This window comes from Elgaria multicarinata, chromosome 3 (assembly GCF_023053635.1).
Source record: "Elgaria multicarinata webbii isolate HBS135686 ecotype San Diego chromosome 3, rElgMul1.1.pri, whole genome shotgun sequence".
NCBI classification, from domain to species: domain Eukaryota; kingdom Metazoa; phylum Chordata; class Lepidosauria; order Squamata; family Anguidae; genus Elgaria; species Elgaria multicarinata.
The window spans coordinates 115,595,190-115,622,966 of record NC_086173.1 but is presented as its reverse complement, the minus strand read 5'-3'; the positions used below and the strand labels follow the sequence as shown (position 1 = coordinate 115,622,966).

At 38.6% G+C, this 27,777-nt stretch overlaps 1 protein-coding gene across 27 annotated transcripts in view; it reads right to left on the bottom strand.

Moving 5' to 3' along the window:
• Nucleotides 1-27,777, bottom strand: part of SLMAP (sarcolemma associated protein) — a 109,688-nt gene that overhangs the window by 21,474 nt on the left and 60,437 nt on the right. For 9 of the 27 annotated variants that reach the window (XM_063121305.1, XM_063121304.1, XM_063121309.1 and 6 more), the window contains exons 7-16: nt 27,610-27,681; nt 25,679-25,819; nt 23,744-23,881; nt 21,780-21,948; nt 21,641-21,691; nt 20,434-20,484; nt 16,793-16,855; nt 8,504-8,560; nt 2,480-2,560; nt 2,203-2,262 (exon numbers count right to left, since the gene is read on the bottom strand). In XM_063121305.1, the coding sequence (XP_062977375.1) occupies nt 2,203-2,262; nt 2,480-2,560; nt 8,504-8,560; nt 16,793-16,855; nt 20,434-20,484; nt 21,641-21,691; nt 21,780-21,948; nt 23,744-23,881; nt 25,679-25,819; nt 27,610-27,681 (883 nt within the window). Of the gene's footprint in view, nt 1-2,202; nt 2,263-2,479; nt 2,561-8,503; nt 8,564-16,792; nt 16,856-20,433; nt 20,485-21,640; nt 21,692-21,779; nt 21,949-23,743; nt 23,882-25,678; nt 25,820-27,609; nt 27,682-27,777 lie in introns of all 27 variants that reach the window. The other 18 variants (XM_063121302.1, XM_063121301.1, XM_063121322.1 and 15 more) reach the window with 7 other exon arrangements.

The window sequence follows — 27,777 nt, the reverse complement described above, 5'->3', positions numbered from 1 at the left end:
ATATATTATAGGGCCGTTCTCCCCGGTCATGACAATAAGCATTGTGCTAATCTAGATAAAATAAATAAAATATCCTAAATAAAAACAAACTAAACAAAAAGCATCCAGTTGGCAAGGAACTGGTGATTATACTTAACAGGATCAGTGGTCTATAAACCAAATAATTGGCCATCTCATGGGAAATTCTCTGTGCATTACTGACCACAGGAAAAGTGCCACCCATGAAGAGATAATATACCAATTTATGGCTTATTGTTAAATGCATTTAGTATATAAAAGGCTAAAGAATGTCTACACCCAAATGAGTGTTATTACAAAAAGGAAAATACCACAAAAAGGCTGCTGAACAGTTGGGCCATTAATTAAAAGGCCTAATCACTGCTAAAGTGATTACTCTAATTCAGTCACTAGAGGAAAATGTAAATGCAACACAGAAATAAAAGTTTTATTCCCCAAAAGAATTTCAAATTATAGCTTCAATTACTCTGGGGATTTCTCTATCCTAACCGCAAGAAGAGAAATATATAATTTTAAAGCTCTCTCTCTCTTTCACCAAACTTCATAGAACAAGTGAACAGCCATACATGTGTTATTATTATTTTTTGCTTGTACAGCAGGCACAGAACTCAGTGGTAGAGCACCTGCTTTGCATGCAGAATGACCCAGGTTCAATCCTGGGCATCTGCAGGTAGGGAAGGAAAAAGTGCTGCATGAATCCCTGGAACACCACTGTCAGTCAGTGTCTACAATGCTGGGCTAGATTGACCAATGGTTTGACTTAGTATAAGGCAGCTTCCTATGTTCCTAATGGGTTTAAGCACATTTTGCTTTGTGTTGTTCTCTGGCTAGCATGTTTACCTTACAAAAATACTAAAAAAATAATTATTGCCTTGCAAGGTCAAGACTAATGATCCTACTCAGTACTGTCTCCTGATCAATAAGACAGGAAAGTTCACAAGCTAATAATATCCATTCTTGGTAATCAGAGGTATGAATTCATCTATATTGATGCATTCTAATTTCCGAATCCTAAAACTGTGAGCGACTACTCATTAAATACAGTGAAAATGCGATTCGCTCAGTCCAAGTTCACAAGTCCTCTATCTTACCACTCTTACGTGTACAAAGGGACAAATGAGATGTGACGTGGGAGTTTCATTGTCAAACTCCTGCCATCTTTACATTTAGCTGGGAGTGGAGGAATCAGGCTGCAGCACTGGAGGAGGGAGGATGCAAATATCTAAACCAAGGGTTTTATGCCTGGATCCATTCTCCTGGATACGCAGGAAGCACATAACTTGTTTTCAAGCGATATCACATTCCCGGAAGCCTCCTATCCTTGGACTGAGCTTGAGACCTCCATTCTTCCCTCAGTTTCCTTCCCATATGTCACCTGACTGGTGATTTGAAAGGTGTCTGCTTTGCAGTTTTAAAATGCAAACACACTTCTGCAACACTTGCATTACATGTGTGCAATTCACAAAGTATTATAGCTGTACACACTATATTAATTTCAGCTGAGCTTGGACTAGGCTCTTGTGCAAGCAGTATGAAAATAAGGAGGGAAACAGCAAGGGCTAGATGTTTTGCTCTTCAAATACCAAACTGAATTTGTAATTACGATTTTCAGTTTCTAACTTTATTCAGTGACTTTTTTTTAGTAACCTTGTTTAAAATGATATAGCTCTTGCACCTCATCATTTGATGTGGTTCCCAAAGGCACATCCTGCTAAGCAGTTTTGTTGGTGAAGATATGAACAAATGAACTATTTAAGGCATACCATCTAACTGCAAGTATCTTCATTAAATTAAAAAACGACTAAAAAGAAATTGGCTCATACTTTTACAGTAACACTAGAAAGTGTATAGTTACTCTGATCAATTGTAGGAAAAAAGTGTCCATCTACAAATACTTTACAGAATATATAGATTCTAAATAATGCATTATGGCTAAAATTGGAGTAAGCCACAATGAACTTAGAGGGACATACATCTGAATAATATTTATAGGATTCAGCTGCAGCTTACACATACAGATACAATATCAGAACAGGTTTCAGCAAGAGCAATCAAGAACTCTTCATTATTTATTGTGAGTCAAAGCCATTTTTCACTCCAACAAATTTCAAATGCTCTTTTCCGATATTAAAATATTCACTATATTAAGAAACCATCTTATACGTTAAGGAAACAATGATTTACCTTTCAGGAGGGCTACTTTAGCAATAGGTTCATTTAGTTCATGGTCATCCATTTGAGCATCTAATGGGAAAAGTGAAAATGTTAGCATTCTGAGCAACACATTATTTGAGTAGATCTGGCATTCAACTTAGTAGTAACACAAAAAACCCTCACCTGAATAATGAAATAAAATATTTAGATAAAATAGTTAAATTGTTTCTCTCTCTCTCTCTCTGTCTTGTCTTCTGTGAGTAGTCAGTGACATCAAAATACAGTTAAAATCATGTCCAAAATGTACCTGTAGTGTCGTCGCTGCTTTTCTCTTTGCTTGGACTAAGAGTATCCGATAGCTCAGCTTCTTTAGCTTTTGCCTGATTTTCTGTAAAATACAAAAGTTGCCTTTGTTAAAATATTTGCATACCTCATAAGTATTTTTCAGTACTGGCTAAAGTTGTATTTTTGTCTCATAAAACAAACGAAAACCACACTAGTCAAGAAAACATTGATTTTGTCTTTGCGCTCCTGCTCCCAACTGGATTAAATATCTCCAGGTCACATATTTAATACTAAACAATCCAACACAGGATGCAGTTGCTTCATGCACAGTTTAGCCTTTTGTTTAAAAGTTGTACTCTGGCCAGCTGGAACTGAGTATAAAGTTAGTTGTTTTGTTCACTAATTCGGGGAGCAAATCAGGAGAGAGGGACACAGAAAACCATTTCTAGAACAATACAGATATTGTAACATGCGAGAAAGAAAAGACCTATGAATGCTGCACATTGGGTTTGTTAAGGAAATACACTTGTATAATAATAAGATGATGCATAAAATGTAACAGTAGCACGATATTTAAAAGAACCAAGCATTTAAAGTTAAGGAAAACAATATAAGCAAATTTAAAACATCATTGTGGGAAATACACACCCTTTCTACACCCAAAAGTGTCTTGATGAATCATGAACCTCCCCAGTTCAATGCACAAATTTTTATATATACTATAATGAAGATTCAAAGGTTTTCTGAGGTCTCTTAGCATAGACCAAAAGCTGACATCAATAAGAAGAGGAAAGGGGACTTGACTGGAAAGATTCCTAATTTCTCATACTGCCACTTAATTCAACAAATCTAGAGGGTGTATTTTTTAATTATAAAAGCATACTTTTATTGCTAAAGTTTAATCTAGACAGATGTCCTAACAACAAACATGAGATTCAAACTAACAGAAACAAAGTCTGTGTCAGCTGAGAAAACAGATAAAGTATTTAAAAGGAACCATAACTGAATTCATTCAATTTTGAAGGGTATCTACTATTTTGAAAATGCTTCTATTTCTGAAAAATGAGTTATTTAGCAAAGTAGCCACTATATTGCAAGCAACTGATCTAAAAAAGAATATGTTTTAGCACAAACTTTTTCATAGAGTAGCTGCAGATGTTTTCATGACAGATGAAACTTCATACCAAAAAAAGTAATAGAAACCACCTAGTCAACGACAACTAAAATTTGTTCAAATGCACCGAAATGTAAAGATGAGTAAGAGTGCACTTGCTCTAGAAAATAGATTAATACTGAAAGGGAGATATACTGATGAGTCACAGTAAGAGGAGAAAAACTTTATTATTTGTCAGTTTAAGTTTTTAGAATTAGTGTTCAGGAAACAGAAACTATTTTTGGCTTTGCTATAGTTATGGACAACCTCAATCACCATTATCTCCATTATTAAACACATTAGTACTTTTTTAAAGCTATCCTTAGCTCTCATCTCAAGTTGAAAACACAAAATAAAAAATCATTTCATTGCATTTGCTCATTTTAATCCCCTGATATCTGTGTTGCATCTTCCCTGCTGTTGCCTTCTTTTTCAACTGATCTGTTACAAATTTAGATAGTAACATTTATTTATTTATTTATTACATTTCTATCCCGCCTTTTTTCCTCTAAGGAACCCAAGGCAGTGTACATTTTATTTTATTTATTTATTACATTTATATCCCACCTTTTTTCCTCCAAGGAAAGGCAGCATACATAATCCTCATCCTCCTCTCCATGTTATCCTTATAACAACAACCCTGTGAGGTGGGTTGGGCTGAGAGTCTGTGACTGGCCCAAAGTCACCAAGTGGGTTTCCATGGCTGAGTGGGAACTAGAACCCGGATCTCCCAACTCCCATTCTGACACCTTAGCCACTACACCACACGGGCTCTTCTAAAGTTGAAGAGCAAGAATCTGCCCTTAGTTTATGTTACTCTTTAAAGCAAGCTCAGGGCAATTCCACTTCTGTCATTCTCATGGACAGATCATTACTCCCAAAATGTTCAGGCATTTGGCAGTTCTGAAACTCTCAGAACCTGATTGATTTAACTTTTTTTCAGGTAGATCTAGCGGAATTTTCTGCTGTTATAGCTGGTACTCCCATTAACAACCTAGCTTATCTCTGGCTTTTAAAGTTGACTTGGATGATTGAAATGCTCCTGAGCAATCTATTCAGATAAGCTGGCTTGAGGTGAGGAAGTAGCCTATAATGCAAATGGGGAAAAAAACATCCAATTAAACACTTAGAGCCATTTCAAAGACCTATTTGGTAGGAATTAATGATGGCAAACAAAGCTGACTTTGTCCACCGTCAATGGCACCTATGAAGTGCTGTCTGGAAAGGTTTTTTAAGCAGTGAGGGGGGCTTCCCCATCTTGAGTCCTCAGCACCTTGAATTCTGCAGATAAAATTGCTCATGTTCACTCTGACATTGCAATGCAGAATGTTCTAAGAGCACCATCTGGTCAGAGTTACATGGAGTTCTATTAGGGCTGTGCAAGCCTTAGGCCTCAGATTCGGAAATCCAAATCATGGGGGCCATTTTATGGCAGATCCACCATTTTATGACCGATCTGCCATTTCCTTGCACAGCCCAAGGCCCTGGAACAGCCTACAACTCCCAGCACACAGTGCCTGGGAGGGCTGCACTGATCGGGGCCCAGGAACAGAGGGCACATGTGTACTTGCGGCTGCTGCAATTGCTCGCTCCTCAGCGTAGGAACCTCCTCCTCAACATGATTGTAGGCTTCTTGGCACAAGCAGCTGCTGCCACCACAATCCAGGATACTCCAGTGACCCTGGAGGGGTCTCTGCATGTTGTGCAAGTGCCCGCAGCTGCCTGCTTTCGCCAAGAGCGCCCACCTCCTTTATCAAAGTGGGTGGCTGTCAGGGAAAGCAGGGCAGCTGCGGAATGCAGGGGATCACTCCACGGTCACTGGAGTATCCTGGATTGTGGCAGCAGCTGCTGTTCGCACCGAAAAGCTGGCAATTGCGTCGAGGAGGTGCGATCGTGCCGAGAAGCCAGCAATCGCGCCGAGGAGCAGGCGAGTGCGGCGAGTACACATGTGTCCTCTGTTCCTGGGCCCCAGTAAGTGCAGCCCTTGCTAGGAGTTGTACTGCTTGCTAGGAGTTGTACTCTGTATGGGGGCCTAGGTCTGTGCAAGGAAATGGTAGATCTGCCATAAAATGACCTCCGTGATTTGGATTTCCGAATCCGAGGCCCAAGGTTTGAACAGCCCTAAGTTCTATGGCTAAATAATCCATCTGACCAGAGATGTGGTCAGAGTGTTTGAAGTGACCTACCACCTGTTTGCTTGACACTTACCCATCCTAACCAATAAAATGTAGCTGAGAAGGAGTGACCAGGTGGGTCCAGAAGTTGAATGATGCTTCTCTGATGGAGAGATTGTCCTAGCCATCTTGAAAATGCTATAAAATGCAGCAACCAGATTGTTAATTTGGGTTGACCACAGATAACAAATTGTGTCAGTGTTACACTAGCTACCACTTCGTTTCCAGGCTGAATTCAAAGCTGGTTTTAACCTTTAAACATCTGAATAGCTTGTATTGGAACCTGAGTAACAAAAGGACTCCTTCACCCACATGAGCCTGCCTGCCTGGGTATTTCCACCTTCTGAAGATAAGAGGGTAACTAGTAGAGGGGGAGATTTTTAGGGGTGGTGCCAAAATTGTTTAACTCCTCCCTCTAGACAGGAGTGCCCCTAGACATGGCATCTTATTTACTGTCTTTTAAGCACCTGATAAAGGCCATCCTGTTCTCCCCTACCATTAATGTTATTTAATACTGTCCAAGACTCTTATTGCTGGCTTTCATTGATTTGTTTTAAATGGTTTTAGTGGCTAGTTTAATTGTTTGTTTCTGCAGCTTTTATAATTTTTGTGTGTTTTCTTTTTTGTTTCTGTTTATTTTGGTATTGTAAGTTACCTGGGACTTTATGCAATAAAGGGATTAAAATCTTATTTTTAAAAAAATAAAATCCATTACCCTTAAATTAGATTATACTTTAAAAAATCATTTACTCCAGAAGGTTCAAAACGGACCAGTCAATCTTAATTAACAATTTAGTATGTCAAAATGCTAGAATTCTTGCTGGCCTACTATCTTGGAAATGTTAATCTGAATGTGTTTTTTGCAGCAGTGTAACTCATATTTCCCTATATGGATATAGAAGGAACAGCTGGCCTCTTGTGCAAAATTTTGGTGAGTCATCCAAGACGCAGACATGAAAAAAAGCAGTATGCCACTGCGGGATTTCATTCTCTTTCCTTTCCTTGTTCTCATTCCCACTCCCCTTCCCAAACCTGCTTTTAAACCTTTATGCAGGGGTCTGTATAAAAAATAAACAATACTGACTGCACTTCAACAGAATATGAAACATCCAGTTATTCAAGAAAGCTAACAATATTGACAAAGATGCAAAGATCCATTCAAGGCAAAGATCCACACCCAAGGAGAACTGTACTAATGTTTCTTGAACATCAGCCCCTCATGCTGCATAGCAGAAGATTTTTAAATCAAGGGGAGTTACAAAACAATTTGCGATATGTCATGGGGACCTACTGTATTAGAAAATTCAACAAATCTATTTGGGTGGTTGCAAGCTCTTGGACTAGTCTACTGCAGTTTTTGGATCTCAACCCTAGTGCTTAACCTACAACACTTGATTCTGGTTTCTAAAGTCATTCTAAAAAACATTTCAAGGATCTCTAAAGTCCAGTTAGGATGTCCTTGTGAGCTATCCCAGAGTAAAGAAATAAGAAGGAACCTAGAAGGGTTACGAATGTCATCACATAAGGGCGCAGCATACCTTGCTAAACCATATTAATAAGATCATTTGTTACTTCAGTATAAGGAGATTTAGTACAATAACCAATTGCCCAATATTAAACTTAAGAAGTTAAGAAACCCCTTTATTTGTCCATCTTGCCCAGTATTGTCTACTCTGAGTGGCAAAGTTCTTCAAGATCTCAAGCAGAGGTCCTTCCCATCACCACTATCTGTTTTTTTTTTTTTAAGTGGAGGTGCCAGGGGTTTAACCTGGGGTCATCTGCAGGCAAAGCATAAACTCTCCAACTGAACAACACTCTTGCCCCTTACAAAAATGAAGTGATCCATCTAAAAGTTTATTATATTAGTTATGTTTTAATGAAAGAGTACTACTAGATGGGAAATTCGTTTTGTTTTACTGGGGACAACTTTTCATTACATAGTTTTTTTCTTATTTTTAAATTGTATGAAGTTATTTTAAACTTCATGACTGAATCCTTTTCAAAGTTAGATGGAATGCATTACATCAATGCAAAAAATAACTCACCATTCTGCAAGATAATTCTGGCATGCAAGCATTAAATTACACTTGTGTTTATTGTCTGCATTCTTTTCCAAATATGGCAAACTGCCTACACTTTGCACAAACAAGAACACACAGGGGAGCAATTGCATGCAGGATTTGAAAATTGTGATTTTTCACAGAATATAGTTTTAAAATCAAAGGATGCAGTCTTTAACCACCAGTACCTAATGAATTCTTAATAATTTAATAAAGACATATATACAGTTTGTGGAAATTAATTCCAAAAAAACAAAGTTTACTAACTTTGAATAACATATATCTTATTGTGAGTAGAAAATAAATTCTATCAGCTGATATTTACTGGATGAAAAACCTAAGAATGTGGAATTCATCATTAATTACAAAATTTATAGCAAGCAACAATTTCCACACTCCAGATCAAAAGTTAAAAAGATGCAACTATCTCCTCAAACTGCATATTTCAAAGCTCTCAATTCACATGTTTTCTAACACTAAGATTACCATTCTTAATTACATTTACTTGGAAGTAGTTTTTACGACTAGCTGGTAAGCAGTTAGGAATTGTAGCATTATAATCCTTCAAACATTCCTCACACTTATAACAGAATGCTCCAGTGTCAAGATTCAAAGATCCATTACATGCCTCCAAAACAAGAAAGTTTAATAAGTCTAACCTTTCAGAATCTTTGTTTCATCCACTCTGGAAAGATGTCCTTCGTCTATGAGCTTGTCTGCTGAACAAAATAAGGGTTACTATTCTAGCTCAAATTGTGCAAGCATTTCTTTGTACACGTCTCTAATCTACATTCCATGACCAAATTTAAACATGGCAATATTACTTCACACTTCTATGCTAGAATCAGTGGGGCTTTTTTCAGTTCAGTGCAGTAATTATACAAAACACAGTTTTAATTATCTATGCACAAAGAAATATTGTCAAAGACTTTGGAAAACCAAAGTGATTGAATTGAAACATAAGACTATAAAAGCCCTGCTGGATCATATGAAAGGCCTATCTAGTCCTGTATTCTGTTCCCAGAGATGCCAACCAGATGCCTATGCTAAGCCCACAAGCAGTACATGAGCTCATCTTGCTCATATTCCCAGCACCTGGTATTCAGATACAGCCATCATGATATGTAGTCGCTGCTAGAGACTTGTTCAAACAAACCATGGTTTAATTAATTGTGGTTTGTTGAATCATGGGCTGTTGTTATGTGTGGACCTGGAACTATGGGTTCACTATGGGTTGTTGATGATGAACAATCTGCAAAGGGAACCCATAGTTTCTTGTCGGGTTTTGAACTGAGGGTTATTTAAACCATGGGTAGTCATTCCATGTGAATCCAGAATCTTGGGTTGTTCATGGGTTCTTTTGCCAGGCCACAGAGGCAGCAGGCTTGTGCAGTCCCCAAACCCAGCCTCTTTACATGCCAGTGCTGCACTACATAAAGGCAGCTGAGAAACAGGGAAGTAGCAGGCAAAGAAGGAGAGAAACCAGCAACCCAGGGACTGAGAAAACAAACTATCTTTTGTTTGATTGTCTGCCAGACAAACCCTAGGTAGGGCAATAAACCATGGTTTAAATGAAGCATGGGTTACCGTTACGTGCAAACAAGGCCAAACATATTCTCCACGATCCATTAGATTATCAATTAAAAATGGATCATGTAATGAATTGGATCATTTAAGGAATTTAATGAAGATACATACATTTTGAGGAAATTCCACAACGGAAGTATTTTAAAACATTGTTATTAAATATAATGCACATACAGTGAATGGGCATACAAGTAAGTTGATATTCACTGAAAATAACTCTTATGCAGCCCAAAAAACTCCACACATATAGGGCCTGTTCAGATGACATGCTAAGCCATGGTTAGGCTGCTAACCCTTTTGCAGCAAATGGTTAGTGAGCGTGTTTAAACTGTGGTTATATAGCCACCATGTTTAGCAATGGTTCCCACGACATGGAAAGTCATGGTTCCCACGATAAGCAAAGCCATAATGTTTAGCTCAAAATGCTTAACACCGTGGCTTAGCGTGGCATCTGTACAGGGTCATATTGTGGCTGACTTCACAAATGGTATTTGGAGCACTACACCCTTCTATATAGCAAAACTTTTCTAGGTGCACCTTATGCACACAACATGTGGTACATTTTTTTTACTAGGAGCAATGCTAACTGCTGATAATGCAATACCATGTTTCAGATTGCCACCTCCCTAGTCTTTTTCAAATAATGATCCACAATAAGACTAGTAAGTGAGAACTACAATAAGATTCGAACAGGATGAACAAGCTTGGTGGCCTCATGCTTTGTTACCAAACTAATGAGGCAGAAAAGCACACAATACAAGAATAGACAAGAAATAAAATTAAGTTAACATGACAATGTAGAAAAATCATACTAAGAGGCCAAAAGAAAGTGCCAGCGGAGGGAACAAAGATAACAAGAACAGTGGCAAGCTGAGTGGATCAGAGAAGAACAAGAGGTAATACAAGGCAGATGGGGCAGAAAATGGGGGAAATCACACAGTTTGTACAATCCTGAAGGCAGAAAAAGAAGAAAAATAAATGGTACAGGAAGTGTGAAAAGTTGTGGAAATAATTCATGCAGATTTCAAATGCTAATTTTTATTGTTAAATAAATTGTATTCATGTGCACCACTTGATGATTGCAACATCTCATCATGATTTACACGTGAAGAGCCTTCACAAATCAAATTTAGGAGAATTATTATATCAGCTGTCAACTCAGCCAAAACTCTTTTCTTGAAGATAGTTCATATGTCCAGATGAAAATCTATTGTCGAGTAATGACGTGATAAGACACATTTGAGGTGTGCAGATGCATGTATGAATGAGCCTCAAATATTTTAGCAGGCACTAAGCTGTTCCACCTGCATTTTTGCTAGATAAGACTAATAAAACCTAACGAGGCCAAAGCTAAAGTCTTTCCTCAGGAATGAAACTAATGCCAGCAGAAAGTACGCAATGTAAGAGGTGACTGTTTCAGACACGTGAGGATAAGCGGACAGACTAAGGAGAGCTACACCACATTTCACCCTATGGAAACAGAAAATGACACTTGAGGTTATTATGTATCAATGACAAGCCTTGTCTATGGAAATCAAGTCTGCTCAAAATCGTTCAGCTAATGAAATAATAGGACAACTGTGGACACAAACTGTGAAGATTATGCTTTATCTGTAAAGAATTTGCATATAATAATGCTAGCTAGATGCAACCATTTTTCCATTGAAAACCCAAAGGCTCATTCATCTTTCCTTTTTTACAGCTGACAATGTCCAGGGAGCACCAAATTAACAGTTCAAGAATGGACTTCCAGGGACTTTCCTTTCATAATAAACTGTGAAACTGGGTCTTTTGGGCATATCTCCCACCAAGTATGAGCTCATTTGTCAATTGTTTCATGCCTGAGCCAATGACTGGGTTCAGACAACATGATAACCAATGGTGGTTTAAATAGTCTACGGTTGGTTATTTAACCTACCACAGGTTATTGCCTTGTGTGGAGGGAGCTTTTTAACCAATGGTTGGTTATTTGGCCGAAATAACCAATGCAAATAACCAATGCTTTGCAGAGTTGGCTATTTGAACCACCATTAGTTTTCATGTTGTGTGGACCATTGGTTATTTCCTCAGCCGCCATTATTTTGTCAGCCACAGAGCCAAAAGGCAAGAGCCTCTAACTCTAGTCCAGCTTGCAGGATAGATTTTTGGCAGCAATGGCTGATGGGATACTAGCAGGAGGATTGAGAGGGAGAGAGAGTGGGGGATGAATGAGTCAACTCAGCGTGGACTAATAATCAACTCAATGCTAATCCTAATCCACACCACCATTGATTATTATCATGTTGTGTGGCGAGTACCCCTATAGAAAAACAACTGTCGAGTTGATTATTACCCTACCGTTGACTATTAGGTTGTCTTAGTATTAAATGTGTAATGTTAAATGATCAGCAGATAGTCTTATGATCAAGAAACTGTCAGATACAGTTCCCAAGTGCATGTTAAGATAGGCAATAAAGTTAACTAATATACAGAACCTTAAAACAAGCCATGGGTTATTTAAGGGTTGCCTAACCCTCACACAACTGCTGCTGCCTGGGTTTGCATACACACTGAGCCATGGCAAGCTGGACGCCCACGGGCATCATGAAAAAATGATGCCTGCAGGTGACCAGAATGATGTGACAGCCACCAACCCACTGCCAGGTAAATTAAGCCACGGTAGTCTATCGTGTTGTGCAAACCAGGTCATAGTATTTGTTGGTTCCTTATACTCAAAAACCCATGATCAAACCAACCCTCAAAATAACGCCCAACCACACCTAACTCTAGCTTCTCAAGGAGAGGACAAATCAGAGATCTGGGTTCAGATGCCATTCTAAACAACCCCAGAGAGCGTTCCAAGATTTTTTCTGTCTCAAGGAGCCAAGCAGGGTGTTAATGCTGTAATGTTTTTTGCTGTTTTAAAATGTATTGTTTTTATTGTTTTAAATTGTTGTATACAATTGATAGTTTTTTAGCAGATATGGCAGTATATAAAGATAATAATTACTTTGTAAAGCTTGGGTTGTCGTTGTATGTGAACCAGCCCATTCTCATTCTTAAGGGCCCCACAAGGGTCCTGCTTCTCAAAGGCAGGAAGCATGATCACATTGATGTTCTTTATAATCTCAATGACGTATTAACAACCTAGCTGACCTAGTTGGTTTTTTAAAAAACCCACAGCAAAGTATTATTTGTCTAGAATAGTATGATTAATTTTACTGTTTTCTTTTACAGAATAATTTTACTTAATGATTGATTGACAGTATTTATATCTCATTTTTAATAGATAATTGGCCTCAAAGCTAACAAAATTTTAAAAAATATAAAGGACAATGAAAGCAATAGCTACAAGCAACCCCCCCCCCCGCCAAAAAAAAAAAACCCAGGAGGTAGAACATCACAAAAAGGCCATTAAGAAGGTCTCAGATATTCAGCAAATAAAAGCCTGGCTTGCTCTACAACATGCCTATATTATTCATTAGATTAGAAATAATGTACCCTTCAAGAGGGTAAGCAATGTAGCAAGGGAGTAAAATGCCAAATGAACCATTATTAAAACATGTTGGGGGAATCATCATTATCTGTTTTGTGTGTATATATGAGAAAATGTGTTCCAGCTTCCAAACATGTAAATGCCACAAAACAGATGTTTATGTAATTTTCACACAGAAGAGTATTCTACCTGTATATCCATGTAGGAAAAATGTCTTAATGTAAAGTGACACCAAATAAGTGCTGCTTCACTTATTATGGATTTTCTATATAATAAGCCCTTCCATAAGGCTGTGCGACAATTTATGCACAGACGTTCTATATAGAAGTACTTTCTATATGGGAAATGAATAACGCAGGAAGCAGACTAAGAATCTAGGAAGAATTGAACTAGGATGGATAAAACGGAAGCCCAAGTGGAGTATTTCTCTAAGCACATTCGTCCCTCCATCATAGAATATAGGCAGTATTCAATGTTGCCACTGTGCTAGGTGTGCTGACTTTTCCATTATGGAAGGAGTAGTTTCAGCTAGTTTATTTCCCATTGCAGTCATTACAGCTAGTGCAATGTGTTTAGAGCTGGGGCATTGCCAGCATTGGATATTGCCCACAATGTACCTGTCCTATTGATCTGAAGTGTAAACTCATAAACTTAGGGTGAGGAAGGGGAATTCAGCATGACGAAATTAGTACTAAAGAAAAAAATTTTTTTTTTTAAATTAAATAGATAAAAGGTCAGGTAGATGGTTTAGAGAGTTTATTGAGCATTTATTCTTAAGCAGACACAAACAGTTTTAGCTATGACTTATGGAAGCTCACTGCAAATTTGAGGATCTATGTTTTTAATTAATGTAATTCATCTATCAGTTTATCTCAAGTTAGTTCATTCAAATCCTCTTAGCATAGCCCAGTTTAAAACATCCTTGTTGAGACTGCCAAGAGCAAATGAGCACTAATTCTACAACTGCTATGCTCTTCCCCTCATAACAGAATGAATTGCATTTTGCAATATTACCTCATCAATCTACAAAGTCTTGCAAAGCAAACAATATGTGAATTTACGACATTCAACATCTAAGGTTCTCCTCTGGGTGCCTACTCCAAGGGAGGCTTGGAAGATGACAACAAGGCAGAAGGCGTTTATGGTGATGGCCCCCAATTATGGAATGATCTCCCCAACAAAGTTCACTTGGCGTCGCTATCTTTTCAGTGCCAGGTCAAGATTTTTCTTTTTTTCCAAACATTTGGCAGCAAATGATGAATTTTAATCAATCCCAGATCTGTTTTTCAGGTTTGGCTGATTGATTGAATTTGTTTTTAGATTTATTTATTTATTTATTTATCACACTTATATACCGCTCCCATAGCCAGGGCTCTCTGGGCGGTTTACAGAAATTCTAAAATTAAGATAAAAACGAGTATACAAAATTTAAAATTCTAAAACACAGAACATACACACATAAAGCATTAAAAACCGTTTTAAAAAAACCTAAACATGTGGGTGATTAAGATGTGCTGCCATATGCCTGGGCAAAGAGGAAAGTCTTAACCTGGCACCGGAAAGATAGCAGCGTTGGTGCCAGGCGAGCCTTGTCAGGGAGATCATTCCATAGTCTGGGGGCCACCACCGAAAAGGCCCTGTCCCTCGTTGCCACACTCCGTGCCTCTCTCGGAGTAGGCACCTGGAGGAGGACCTTTGATGTTGAACGTAGTGACCGGGTATATTCATGTCGGGAGAGGCGTTCCATCAGGTATTGTGGTCCCAAGCCGTGTAAGGCTTTATAGGTCAAAACCAGCACTTTGAATTGGGCTCGGAAACATACAGGCAGCCAGTGCAAGGGACCAGAGCAGGTGTTATATGGTCGAACCTTCTGGTTCCCGAAATCAATCTGGCCGTTGCATTTTGCACAAGCTGCAGCTTCTGAACTATCTTCAAAGGCAGCCCTACGTAGAGCACGTTGCAGTAATCTAACTTGGAGGTTACCAGAGCATGGACAACTGAAGCCAGGTTATCCCTGTCTAGATAGGGGCGTAGCTGGGCCACCAACCGGAGTTTGTAGAAGGCACTCCGTGCCACTGAGGTCACCTGAGCCTCAAGTGACAATGATGGATCTAAAAGAACCCCCAAGCTACGAACCTGCTCCTTCAGGGTGAGTGCAATCCCATCCAGAACCGGTAGAACACCCCCCATCCTGTCAGCGGAGTCAACTACTAACAGCATCTCAGTCATTTAGATGTATGTTGTCTTTGTCTATACTATCTGTTGTGTATTTTAATGTTTTTTTGTAACTCACCCAGAGAACTTCAGCTATGGAGCGGTATATAAAATTAATAAATAATAATAATAATAATTCCACAGCAAAAACTTTCAAACTGAACCTTTTGATTAAGTGAACTATATACATGAATGTGCATATGTATAGGATTGTTACAATTATTACTACTACTAATAAAAATGTGTTTAAATAACATTTTGCCCAAATGTGATAAAGGAAGAATTAGATAAAAGGGGGATAAAAAATGGGGAAAGCTAGCACTAAAATCAGAGAGAAATTCAAAAATATTAAGAGTGTATTGTTAGTTGAAGTTCTCCACAATACTACCACACTGAACATTTTTGCTTTTTTCCTTGATACCAGCAAACATTCCTTATTTACAATACCTGGAATACTTAATAATGAGATGCAGTCTTGGAAAGAATGAGAAAAGCCATGAAATGGAGGAAGACAAGTAGGATAAATAGGACACACCCTATTGATCTATTGTTTTCTGGAGCATACTGAACTTAATTATTTACAGATTATATAGATTTCTTCTAACGCTGTCCAAAAGCCTTCCAGAGGAATGTATCATGATCTCATTTTATAGTTAACTGGGACGCAATTTTCCCCTTAAGCTGCCCTGTAAGTCTCCATGAGAACTCACTGAAGGGAAGGATATAAATGCATTAAGAAATCCAGTCTACCCTGGCTCCAAACACCACTGATATCAGGCAACACCGACTTCTGAATTCACTTTGCACACTTCTTGTGTAAACACTGAAAGGGGAAACCTGTATATCTCCCTCGTGATTATATATACGAGCTCCCCCTGCTTCTGGAACTTGTACATCCCTCCATAGTGAGATGCACAAGTTCTCCTTTCAAATGTTATTCTGGAAATGCAAAAAACAGATGAGCTTCACTGTTGTGCAAGTATCTGAATCGAAATCTCTCACATCCCTATAACCATGGTGGTATTCAGTAGCAACTGACAGCTTTTATGGAGGAACAAGAACTTCTCCACATAACTAACTTGCATTTAGAATCCAAATATAATTGCACAACCAAAAGGTATTTAATGTAAACTCAGGGGCAATTCATATGACTCTCCTTCTATGGCAAGACGTGAGTTACCTTTTGCATGGTGAGCTTAAACTCCAGCCCAAGAAGGCTGTGCAAATGCCCAAATTGTTTGTCAGCACTTGATAAACTGAGTGAGAAATTAATTAATTTGAGGCATGCAGTGTAACTATCACCCGACTATTTAAACTAGATTCACAACTGAATACTTCTGTGATAACCCTCATTCCAACATACCAAAAAAGGGTGAGAGAACCCATCAGGTAAATCCTATTCTGGATCCCATTCTACTCATGACTGCAGAGTACCTTTCCATAATACTATAGCAACTTCTATAGTTGCCAACTTAGATACATATAGAGTACTAAAATATGCTCATTAAAGTGATATGTGACTTGTGACCAATATAGACTGGGGGGTGGGGTTAAAAGAAAAAAAATGTGCTTCTCACAGATCTGCAAAAATATAACTAGTCCCACTCTAGTACTGCATATAGGATACTGTTTTTAAAAGACTTTTTAGTGAATGTGAATGCTGTGTACTCACTCTGGCACTCTATGAACTGGTGAATAAAAGTGCAGTCACCTCCACTCTTTGAAAGAAAGTGCTCTAGTAAAGAAAGAAACACCTTTAAGTTCACATCTCCATCTTTTGAGGGCTCACGACAAAAAGCCTCACAGACACCGGGGGGGAGAGGGAATTCTCAAAACGGGACAAAAAAGCAAAAAGCAGGGGGAGTAAAAAAATACCCCAACAATAAACACTCGTGAACTACAGAAGATATTAAAGATATAAATATACAAACTTGTTATTTCTGCTTTTAGATCTTCAAAACATAGAGGACTTACAGTTTATACTAATGCATGTTAAGATTGATAACAGTTCAGCTATGTCCAATTCAGATTGTGTCAACACAGTACTTTCTCTAAGAATATGGACGCTTTTCGATATTAATTTCTTTTTATTGTTTGCCATTTCTGAGTTTAGGCAACAATTCTAAACTGCACTCATGTTACTTTATATCAACAATTGGACTAGCTTCACAAGTATATTCATTTGTGAAGTCAGCCACATCTAAACTAAATAGCTAGAAAGGACTACACCTGTCTTGAAGGCTACTCCTTGAAGCAGCTTAACTCTCATTATTGACTAACACACTAAAATTTATTTATTACATTTGTGTTCTACTCTTTTTTTCAAGAAGCTCATTTTAGAATCACACTCTATTCTGTACTTTTCCTTTAAATGTATTTTTTTTTGCTCAGAAAACTGCATTGCAAAATTCTGAGAAGTTTGAGTACTGAAGGGTAACAGTGTTCTGGTTCACATATTGATTTGGGAAGAGCAAATCTGGTAAGGTCTTATCAATATGCAAACCACACAACCCCCTCCCCCCCATCCCACTCTTAATGCACCAGCGAAAAAGATCCTGTGTGCCTTTACTCTGGTACTGGAACTGGCCTCTTTTCTTGTACTAGGGCGGCAGTACAGAATCTGTACTGACAGTGGGGCAAAGCACCTCTATAACATCATGGTCAAGGTGGGATGGGTGGGGTGGCGGGAAAGTGGTGGTGGTGGAAGGAGCCGAGAAGAGAATTAAGTCATCCATGTTCCCCAGGGCAGAATCTTACGGAACAGTGTGAATTGGCACACAGATAAAAAGTGGAACAAAAAGAGTGGGAAATGTTCTGAGAGGCAATTTCAGCTAGAAGGAGTAGGAGTATAAGGCTCTGCACCATAACAGCTTCAAGACAGGATAGGATTGGGCTAGCTCAGCCCATTTATGCCCATAGAAGAATGGTGGTTTCTTTTGCAATCTGGTGGATGCTCTGAAATTCAAACTCATGAGGATGAAGAAAATATGATAATGTGATAATGCCCAGAAGAATTTATTGGGAAAACTGAGTGTGTCATGGGACACAAGTCAAAGTTGCATGGCAGAAGGTGATTCTGGTAAGTAAACTGAATTAAACATGTAAGTCAAGTAACAAGAAAAGTTAGGAACTACAAGAGAGCAAGGGAAGAGGGAAAGCTGGCTGTGTAAAAGTAAAAGAATGAGAGAAGCTGCCTAAAAAGTTCTAAAGAGTGAGAGTGCAAGCAACGGGCCCCTGTGAGGAGAATTTAATTAAGGTTAATTTGAGAAAATAACCCAGATACAAGTGAATATACTTTCTATAAAGAAAAGGCAGAGACAAGTAAGCTTTTTAAAAGAATTATGTAGCCAAACAACTAACATTATGATCTATTAAAAAAAATTTCACTTTAGGAGGTGTGCTGACTGCTCAGATAGCTACTTTATGCAGAAAAGTAATCAGCTTGTTATCGCTGGATAACTGCACATCCTACCAGGTTAGATTATGGGTTTTGGAAAGTGAACAAAACTGTGTATAAGAAACCTCTATGAAAAGAAGAGTTGAACAGAGCCAATTCCAAGTAACATGGTATCTTCACAGAGATTATACATGATGGTGACTGAGATTTGAGGTAGCCACAACAGTGGCTTCATTCAGATGTAAATGGAACTTGGGTTAAAGGATTGGGAATGACTCATAGAACTGCACTCTCCCACTCTTGCATGTAAAATTCCAAATGCCCTCTTCCAACCAGGCTCAACATTATGCATTATCAGTGCTAACTGTGGCTAAGATGAACCAAGGAACACTCCTAAGCTCACTTTGAGAATCCAGTTTTAATCAGGTTCTTGGAGTGGGTATAGTTGAGTACTAAGATTTATTTTAACTAAGGCCAACAATGGTTACACCATGCCAAACTGAGTAAAAATTGGGAGGGGAAATTTGTATGCAAGTAGTAAGGAAGTACAGAATCCTGCAACCCAATCTTGGTATCTTGATTGTAGCATTATGTCCTCACCAGACCTTATTCTAATCACATCACAACTACAGCTGATGAGGCGAGCTTCTATACAGTTTTAAACATGCCCCAGTTTTCCAAAACTCTCCACCGGATCCCAGAAGGAAAAGCAACAAATTTTAACATTGAAGTTTAACACTTTAAAAGAAATAAGCTGAAACGTTGTTGGGATTAATGCTGAATGACAACACTCGAAAAGCAATGATTTTTTGTCTAACAGTATAAAAAAACTTAGCCTTCAGCGTATCACATCCAGCCACCAGTGTTTATAGCAAGATAATCTGCTGTAAATAATTTCTGCAGAGATTGGTACAAGTCAGTGTGTAATATTTTAACTGTTTTATACTAATTAAATATATGCACAGGCCTTACTTGCAATGTGCCTTATGAACTTTTTATGTGTAATATTTAAATTGTGTTGATTACATGCATGCACACAGGTCGTGCTTGCAATGTGCTCTTCTAACTGAAAATTATTTTGGTTTAGTGTTGTCTTATTCATGTTTTTATATATGCATTGTTTCACACATCCCTGAAGATGGCCTAATAAAAAGCAAGAGGCTGAAACGCATCAGGCGTTCCCCCCAATAAATTCGTTTATAGCATCTGAGACTATTATCCCTTTTTGTGTTCATCTTGGATGCTCACCTTGTACGCTTGAAAACCTAGCAGCTCGAGATTTTAGTTGCAAGGACGATGCCTAACATTAGTAAACAGTCTCATTAATGTTAGCAGGCAAGCAAAATAAATAAAGACTCTAGTGCTGCAATTCTTACCTTGGAGTAAGCCCCATTCAACATAATGGGGCTTACTTCTGAGCAAACCTGTGTAAGAGTACACTACAGATCAACTTGGACATCCTTACTCTTTTGGAAAACACGACATTAATAGTACCCTGTACAGGGGATTTTGATATATGTTACAGTATGGTTTAAAACAGACTCTGACCAGCGTCAGAGTTAAATCTGAAAAGTTACTGGCATTAATATCCTGAACTGTTGAGCTGATGTGCCTACATTTAATGCTGCAGTTATTTCCCAGCAAACCCGGTTAAATGTCATATTGTACTGATGTTGCTGTGGTAACCCATTTCTTTGCGGGTATAGAAAGATTCAGGATCTGACTAGTAACAGAATATCCAGACCTAATACATTAGTTTTTGCAAAGACATGTTAAGAAATGAAGGACATAACAAGAGCCATTACAATAAGGCATTACTCTTTTGCTTTGTAGAACAAAATTATTAAGACAAAATAAGCAAACATGCCCAATACACTCAAAATTAAGAAAAAAGGTTATCATTAAAGATACACTACCTTTTTCTGCACTCCCATTAATTTTAGGAATGAAGTCATCAACTTGTATGCCTAGAATTAACAAATGGTATTAATTCTGAATATGCTAAATAGACTATAAACATGAGTGCAGTCTTCCTGAATTGCTTAGGGTTGAACTGGAATGCAGCATTCCTCCAACTTCTCATTGGCACCTGCCAACAATTTTAATTCTCCAGAATGCTCCCAGAATGAGCGTCATTCACTAGAACTTTCCTGGGGGCAGGGTGGAATGGCAATGCGGGAGGGCACCATTTTTTCTCCATATTCCCCTCAGCATGGTACTAATTCTGGGGTATATTATGGGGAATTGAGACCAGCTAGGGGATTTTTGCACCCCAGGTGTGTTTTGCATCCCCAGCGTTAATGTTTATTCCCTGAAAATAGCCTAAATCACATCTCATTTTGCTGCTCCCTTCATAGGTGGAGAATTAAAATTGTTGGCAGGCGCCAATCAGAAGTTGGAGGGAATGCTGGGGAATTTTGAGCACCCAACCCTTTAAATTTAGATGCACAGGAACCTGCCCATCCAGCCCAGTACTGTTTACATTGCCTGCCAGCGGCAAACCATGGTTTCCAGACAGGAGTCTTTCCCAGTCTACCTGGAGATGCCAGGGATTGAACCTTGAACCTTTTGCTTGCAAAACATATGCTACATCTATCCCCTTTCCCTAAAATGCAAACGAGAGGAAGAAGTTATGCCCCCATCTTTACTACAGATCCCTCACTAAATTTGAGCCAAACATTTGAAAGCTTGGCCTTCTCTAGCATTGCTTTATCATCCCAGCTATTGGAAAATGAGATAGAATCCAAATTTACTTTTCTTGAGGAACAGACCTAGTCACATATCAGATGTGTCAAAGTCGAGGTACAATTAAAATAAAATAAAATAGTTAATTTTTTAAGAATTCTACTTCACTACTAGAACTAAAACCTTAAATGGCCAAGCAAGCACATTGTGTTAAAATATTTTAAAAGCAGTGCCCTCTACTGGTATTTTGTTGTAAGCATCAGGTTGTTTATCAACTATCCAAAAATGAATTCCTAACAAGCCAAAATACACAGATTTCAAATATTTTTACTGCCCCATGATCTATAGCTCATTTAACTGTTTTGCCATCATATAAAAAGGATAAAAGGTAATAATTAAAATCCAGCATTAAGCAAAGTACTTTAACATCAGACCTACCTAAGCTGTTGTGTTCTTTAAGAGCTTTCTCCTGAAGATGTTCTAACCGGACTGCAAACAGAATTCCAAAAAATATATATATTTCACAGTTTAAAAGAAAAACATATGATAAAAACATGTTTGGATTTAGTGTACTGACCTTGTAAAGCAGTGAGCCGTTCATTGGTGAAGTCGTTATCTGCTTGCAAAGCCTCTATTTTTGCTTGAAGTTCTTGCTCTCTCTCTTCCATTTCTTCTATTTTATGCTGCAGTTCCTTTTTCTCAGCCTGTCCCTTTTGCTGAATTTCTTCTTGTCTTCCTTCAGCTGCCTATTCAAAGCCAGAAAAAACAACAATATCGATCAAAACCTTTTTAGAAAGAACACTCAAATATCCTTTTTACTCATTCACAGCACCTGAACACCTCTTATGTAGAAAGCCAATTTATCCACAGAATAGACCTTCCGCATGCATAGTGGGAAAGCATCCATTTTTGTCTGCCTATTGCCACTCCTACAACAAGATGTGATACTGGACATATGGATGCATAATTCACAACAGCCTATCACTTCAAAGTGGGACAAGGCTTAGTATAACTGAACACACCTACAGTCTGCATCACTTCACACTGCACATGTAGGGAGGGGTTCACATAAACTTCCATGCTTTCACACCACAAGTAAGGGTGGTCTGTTCCAGTAAGATAGAAACTTTTTTGAAACTGTGCCTGCACGAGGTTTCTATCCCCAAATTGACTCAGTTGAGCCCACTGTACAAAAACATACTCTGTAATGTAGCACCACTAATCAATGGTTGTGTTCATAATATCCCAAAACAAATATATTTCCCAAAATGGTTGAAAAGCAACTGTACCAGCTGAAGAATCCTGAGGGGAAAGAGACAAATTTTGAACTCTTTATGTTCTAGCACTCTCTTAGAAAAAACTTTCCATATGAAAACATTCACATGTTAGCATTTTAATAAGATTTCATGGGCCTTTCCTCTATTTGTTCCTTATGTTGTAAGAGGGATGTCCAAAGTTGTAAGCCTGTTTCAATGAAGCAATAACCATGAACTTTAAGAGTCTTTTAAAGAAAATTACTTCTGAATGCAAGAAAAGAGTATACAGCAAAGGGATCAATGATTTGAGTAAATTAAGACAGTGCACATGATACGGCAACCATCTTGGAACTATTTAGTGAGAAGCTCATGGAACATTAATTATCAGGATCCCCACTAGTTTTGGAAATTTTTATTATTTAGACCTTCATGATGAAACTAACATAAATTCTTCAGGTTAAATGTAAAAAAATCACTTACTTTAATGAGATGTTAAAATCTGTGTGCTTTAAATAATAACAACATACCTCATTAAAAAACAGGAGGTAACTGTCCATTGAAACGAATACAGATGGATCCTCACAAGCACCACCTAGCTCCACGTTTAGAATATTAGAATATTACACTTTCCCAAAATGCAATTCACTTTAATAGAAAATGACTCTGAACTATAATAGCGACATGCCAAAACTTTTCAAATAGCCACCAACACAGAGTGGTCTCTGCACTAGACCAGCACTTGCAGCTGGGAGGCTGGAGAGAAGAGGGCTTACCATCACTGCTGTTCCCCAGCATTTCCCTCTTGCCACTGCCAGCCTCTGGTGGTGGAGAGCTGAGGGGGGCAATTGTGAACCATCTAGTCAGATGGGAAGACCCCTCTCCGCCAAGGTCCCTGAATTGCATTTAAGCCAGGCTGCTGTGTCCCCTTGAAGTGCAGCAGGACTAGCACTAGCAGTGAGGATTGGATTAAGCTTTATTATATCTTGACCTGGTGCAGCCCCTGTATTCTCCTGAGTAACCTCTGGTCAATGTTTAAGAGTGATAGCCTACGCCAAAGGTGGGGACAGGGTATAGAGTCAAACTTGCAAATTACATGTCACTACCATTTTTCCACAATCAAGGTTGTTTTGATACTATAAGAAAGTGCCTGTGATATTATCAGGATTCCTTGTAAAAAATGAGCAATGGATGGCAATTCCAGGAAAAAGGATAATGTGAAATAAGACACATATAGCCATCCTTGTGTCTCAGTATAGAATTGTGAGTTTAGAAAGATCATCCATACCTTTAGTTTGTCAGTGAGATCTTTAATTTCATTTACAGCACCATTGTATTTGTTAGCCAATTCCCGCAATTCTTCCTGAGTCCGTTCATTCATTTCTTTCAAGTGAGTACATTCATCTTCGGTGTTGCTTAAACTTCGCTGTAAGAAGACAAACTGAATCTTAAAACCAGAAAAGTTTATTTTAGCCTACTGTTAACATTTGTGCTAGCTGCAAAATGTATGAGAATTACAACCACTCTCCTAGAGAAATGCATGGGACATCACTCAAACATTCTTCTGCCTACAGATGGTATACAATGCATGCTGTGGGAACCCATCCAGAATGCGTTATCCATTAGGGCTAAGGCTTGGGGTTTTCCTTTTTTTTTGTCTGCAAAAGAACTTCTCACAGTATTATTACTCTTCTCTGTGTGTTAATATTGAAAACAGAAAGCCAAAGGTTAAGAATTGACTATAGAAGTCATCTCTAGGCTACAATTTGAAAGAAAATGAGGTCAAGTAAGACTGTATCTAGATAGGAGACCAACGGAATATTAATCTGCTATAATGGCTTAGTTTTGTGATGGTCAGAGAGATTTTGTTTTACTTGTAGTCTCCATTTCAGGATGCACCTGGCTTACCACTGAACTGAGCAGTAGCTATGACTGGGGCCAATTGATTGCCTGACCGTAGCACAGGCAGCAGCTCCACCTTGAGAGCTGTGCAATGCTAATACTGTATCTGTGCTGCTTTCTTTTTTTCAGTTTCATTAGTCATAAGAGTAATTTCCAGAGTGGTGTGATGGCTAAAGTGTTGCGATTAGGTCAGAGAAACCCAGCTCTAAAGCTCACTTGGTGACCCTAGGCAAGTCATTATCAACCTTCAACAGCAGTTACTGCAGGAACCATTTCCTATTTTAACAGTATGGGTAAGGTATTAACTGAACAAACATATGCTGGGCTTGTTTGCCCAACCACGGAGGGGGAAATAACGCATGATGTCTTATTTCCTCCACTGCATGTGCCAGTTGCTTGGTGGGGGGGATCTGCATAATTACCCTTGCCAGCACAGCTTGCCATATTGTGCCAAGCTGGGTTGTTGCCATGGTTAACAAACCACCCCACAACCCTATGTTATAACCCTAAAACAAGTCATGGGTTATTTGAGGTTATTCCCCTTCAAACAAGCCATGCTGCCCGGGGTTCAACAAGCTGCGTCTAGGCGGGTAATCAGGGGAATGGTGGCCAGTGCGCATCATTGATTAAAACAAGCCAGGGAGGTTAATTTGATCGTGAGAATCTGACCAGTTTATATTTGTATAATGTCAAACTCACTGCTGGAGCACTAAAAAAACATAAATTAACAGTTGACAATATTATTAGTGAATCTGACAATGAATTTGAATAATAAGGCATTCTGGATTACAGGGGATCAGATAATGCAACTTCATTTATAATCAAAATCTTTATGATCTTGATGTGTATGCAATTTAAAATACATTTTGAAATATCTTCACCACTTTCAACCAACAGTTCAAGTTATTAGTACTAGTATTAAACCCAACGAAGATCTGAACGTGTATCTAAGAAAGATACACAAGATATATATATATATAGATATATATATATATATATTCACAATGAACAAATATTGTCCCCCCTGCCTGCAAATCCTGCAAGAGGAAACCCTCTTTAAATAAATGTGATGTTTCTAAGCTATTTTTCCCAATGATAAGAAGAAAGAAAGAGGGAACATGCAAACCCAAGGCCTACTCCCAACCTTCACTGGGGACAATCTTGGGGAGAAAAACATGTCTGTTCAGGGACCAAGACAAACCACAAAGCAAAAACACAAAATGTCATAGATAAGTAAACACACGGATTATTTATTTACGTATATGATGGCAAAAAGACATTAATTTTTTTAGGAATGTGGCCAAAATGCAATTGTAAATACCTCCACTTCAGAAAGTTTTCTGACCACTTCAATTTTTTCCTGAAGGACCCGCCTCAGGGACTCTTTGGCAGTTGTTTCATAATTATGCTTGTCTTCTTGTAATGCTATAAGTTCCTTTCGTAAACTGTCTTCTGTTTGACTCTGTAAGAACAAATTTAGAGATTTCAAACCTACAGGTTCCTATCTTCTTATAACAGTACTACATTAAGTTATGATCCAATTTAGAACTTCATTTATGGCTTTTGTCCTGGAAAAGTTTCATTAAACATTTCCCACATCCTTCATGATGTCAGCCTTTCTCACATACCCCAATGCCAGTCCGATTTATTTATTTATTTATTTATTTATTACATTTCTATACCGCCCAATAGCCGGAGCTCTCTGGGCGGTTCACAAAATCTACTTGTTTGTAGATTAACTTTTGAGTAGTCATGCCATTATGACATTTCAAACAGTGAGTTGCTATACACCTCAGAAGCAGAGTCTAATGTTCCGGGGTGGGGAGAACTAGGAGAATGGATTTTTCAAGATCATACAGGAAGACAGCAGGCATAACACCAACTTCCATCTAAGAAGCTATTACACACACACACACACGCACGCACGCATGCACACACACACACACTATGGTTGAGGAAAACATCAATACAGACCTTAACTGCAGTTAACACTACCAGAGTTCCAGTTTAACCAGGATTTGAATCCAACATTAAATTATAAATTCAGATGCTCGATAAATGAGAATTCTGATTAACCTCTATGAGGAGAGACTGAAAGAACTGAGCATGTTTAGCCTTGAGAAGAGAAGGCTAAGGGGAGACATGATAGCACTTTTAAAATACTTGAAGGCCAGGATCTCTTCTTAATCATCCCAGAGTGCAGGACATGGAATAATGGGCTCAAGTTACAGGAAGCCAAATTCTGGCTGCACATCAGGAAAAACTTCCTGACTGTTAGAGCAGTACGACAATGGAACCAATGACCTAGGGAGGTCATGGGCTCTCCCACACTAGAGGCATTCAAGAGGCAGCTGGACAGCTTTCTGTTAGGGATGCTTTAAGGTGGATTCCTGCATTGAGCAGAGGGTTGGACTCAATGGCCTTATAGGCCCCTTCCAACTCTACTGTTGTATGATTAACTGAAGTTAAGTCTATCTCATGTTTCCCTTTAAGTGAAAGGGAGTGGGCAATTCAGTCCAGCAGAAGGGCGGGATGGGAGAAGAGATCATATATTCTCGTGGCTTTCTCCTACTGACTTTAACCACTGTTAAAAAGGAGGCAGTGCTACATCTGCACCACCCCATCATTACAAGGGGTTTGGAACATATGCAGTGCCTGATGAAACCTCAGAAACAAAAAAGAACTTAAAGCATTTTATGTGACGACTGCATCTCTCTCCATCCATCTGTAATAGCAATTGCCTCCCCCATTCCTATATAGGAGTTTTGGAAGGCTAACGAGCTCCAGAAGACTCACAAAGTCCCTGGATAGGTCTGAAGATAGGAATGAAGGCTTATGTTAACACTTTTTTCCCCTAGCACTAACCAGATCCTGGTTAGAAATTGTGATGGACACTGGCTTAGATGGTGTTAAAAGAGGATTAGACAGATTATGGAGGAGAAGTCTATCAGTGACTATTAGGCATCACAGACTCTCCAAGTTCAGAGGTAGTATGCCATTAAATACCAGTTGCTTAGAGGAGAGGGCAATAGTGTGGGGAATGGGGCTGGAATGCCTTCATGTCTTGCTTGTTGGCTTCCTGGAAGCATCTGGTGTGGGAAACATGGTGTTGGACTAAACAGACCTTTGTTCTGATCCAGCATGTCTCTTTGTATTGTTCTTAGTCACTATACAAATCATAAATATTTTAATATTAATAAAATGACTCGGATAACCCAAATGCTATACATTTCAGCCAGGACAGGCACCTACTTTCGAACATGCTTGTAGTTGGTTTCCCATAACCTCTAACCTTGATAGTAGTCTATCTTCATCTATCAAAGCCTGTTAAAAAGAAATCCAGACACATTCTTAATTAGCATAATCTAGTCCAGCAAAAACACACCGCAAACATTTCATAAGCAAGTGGTTTTTCACATA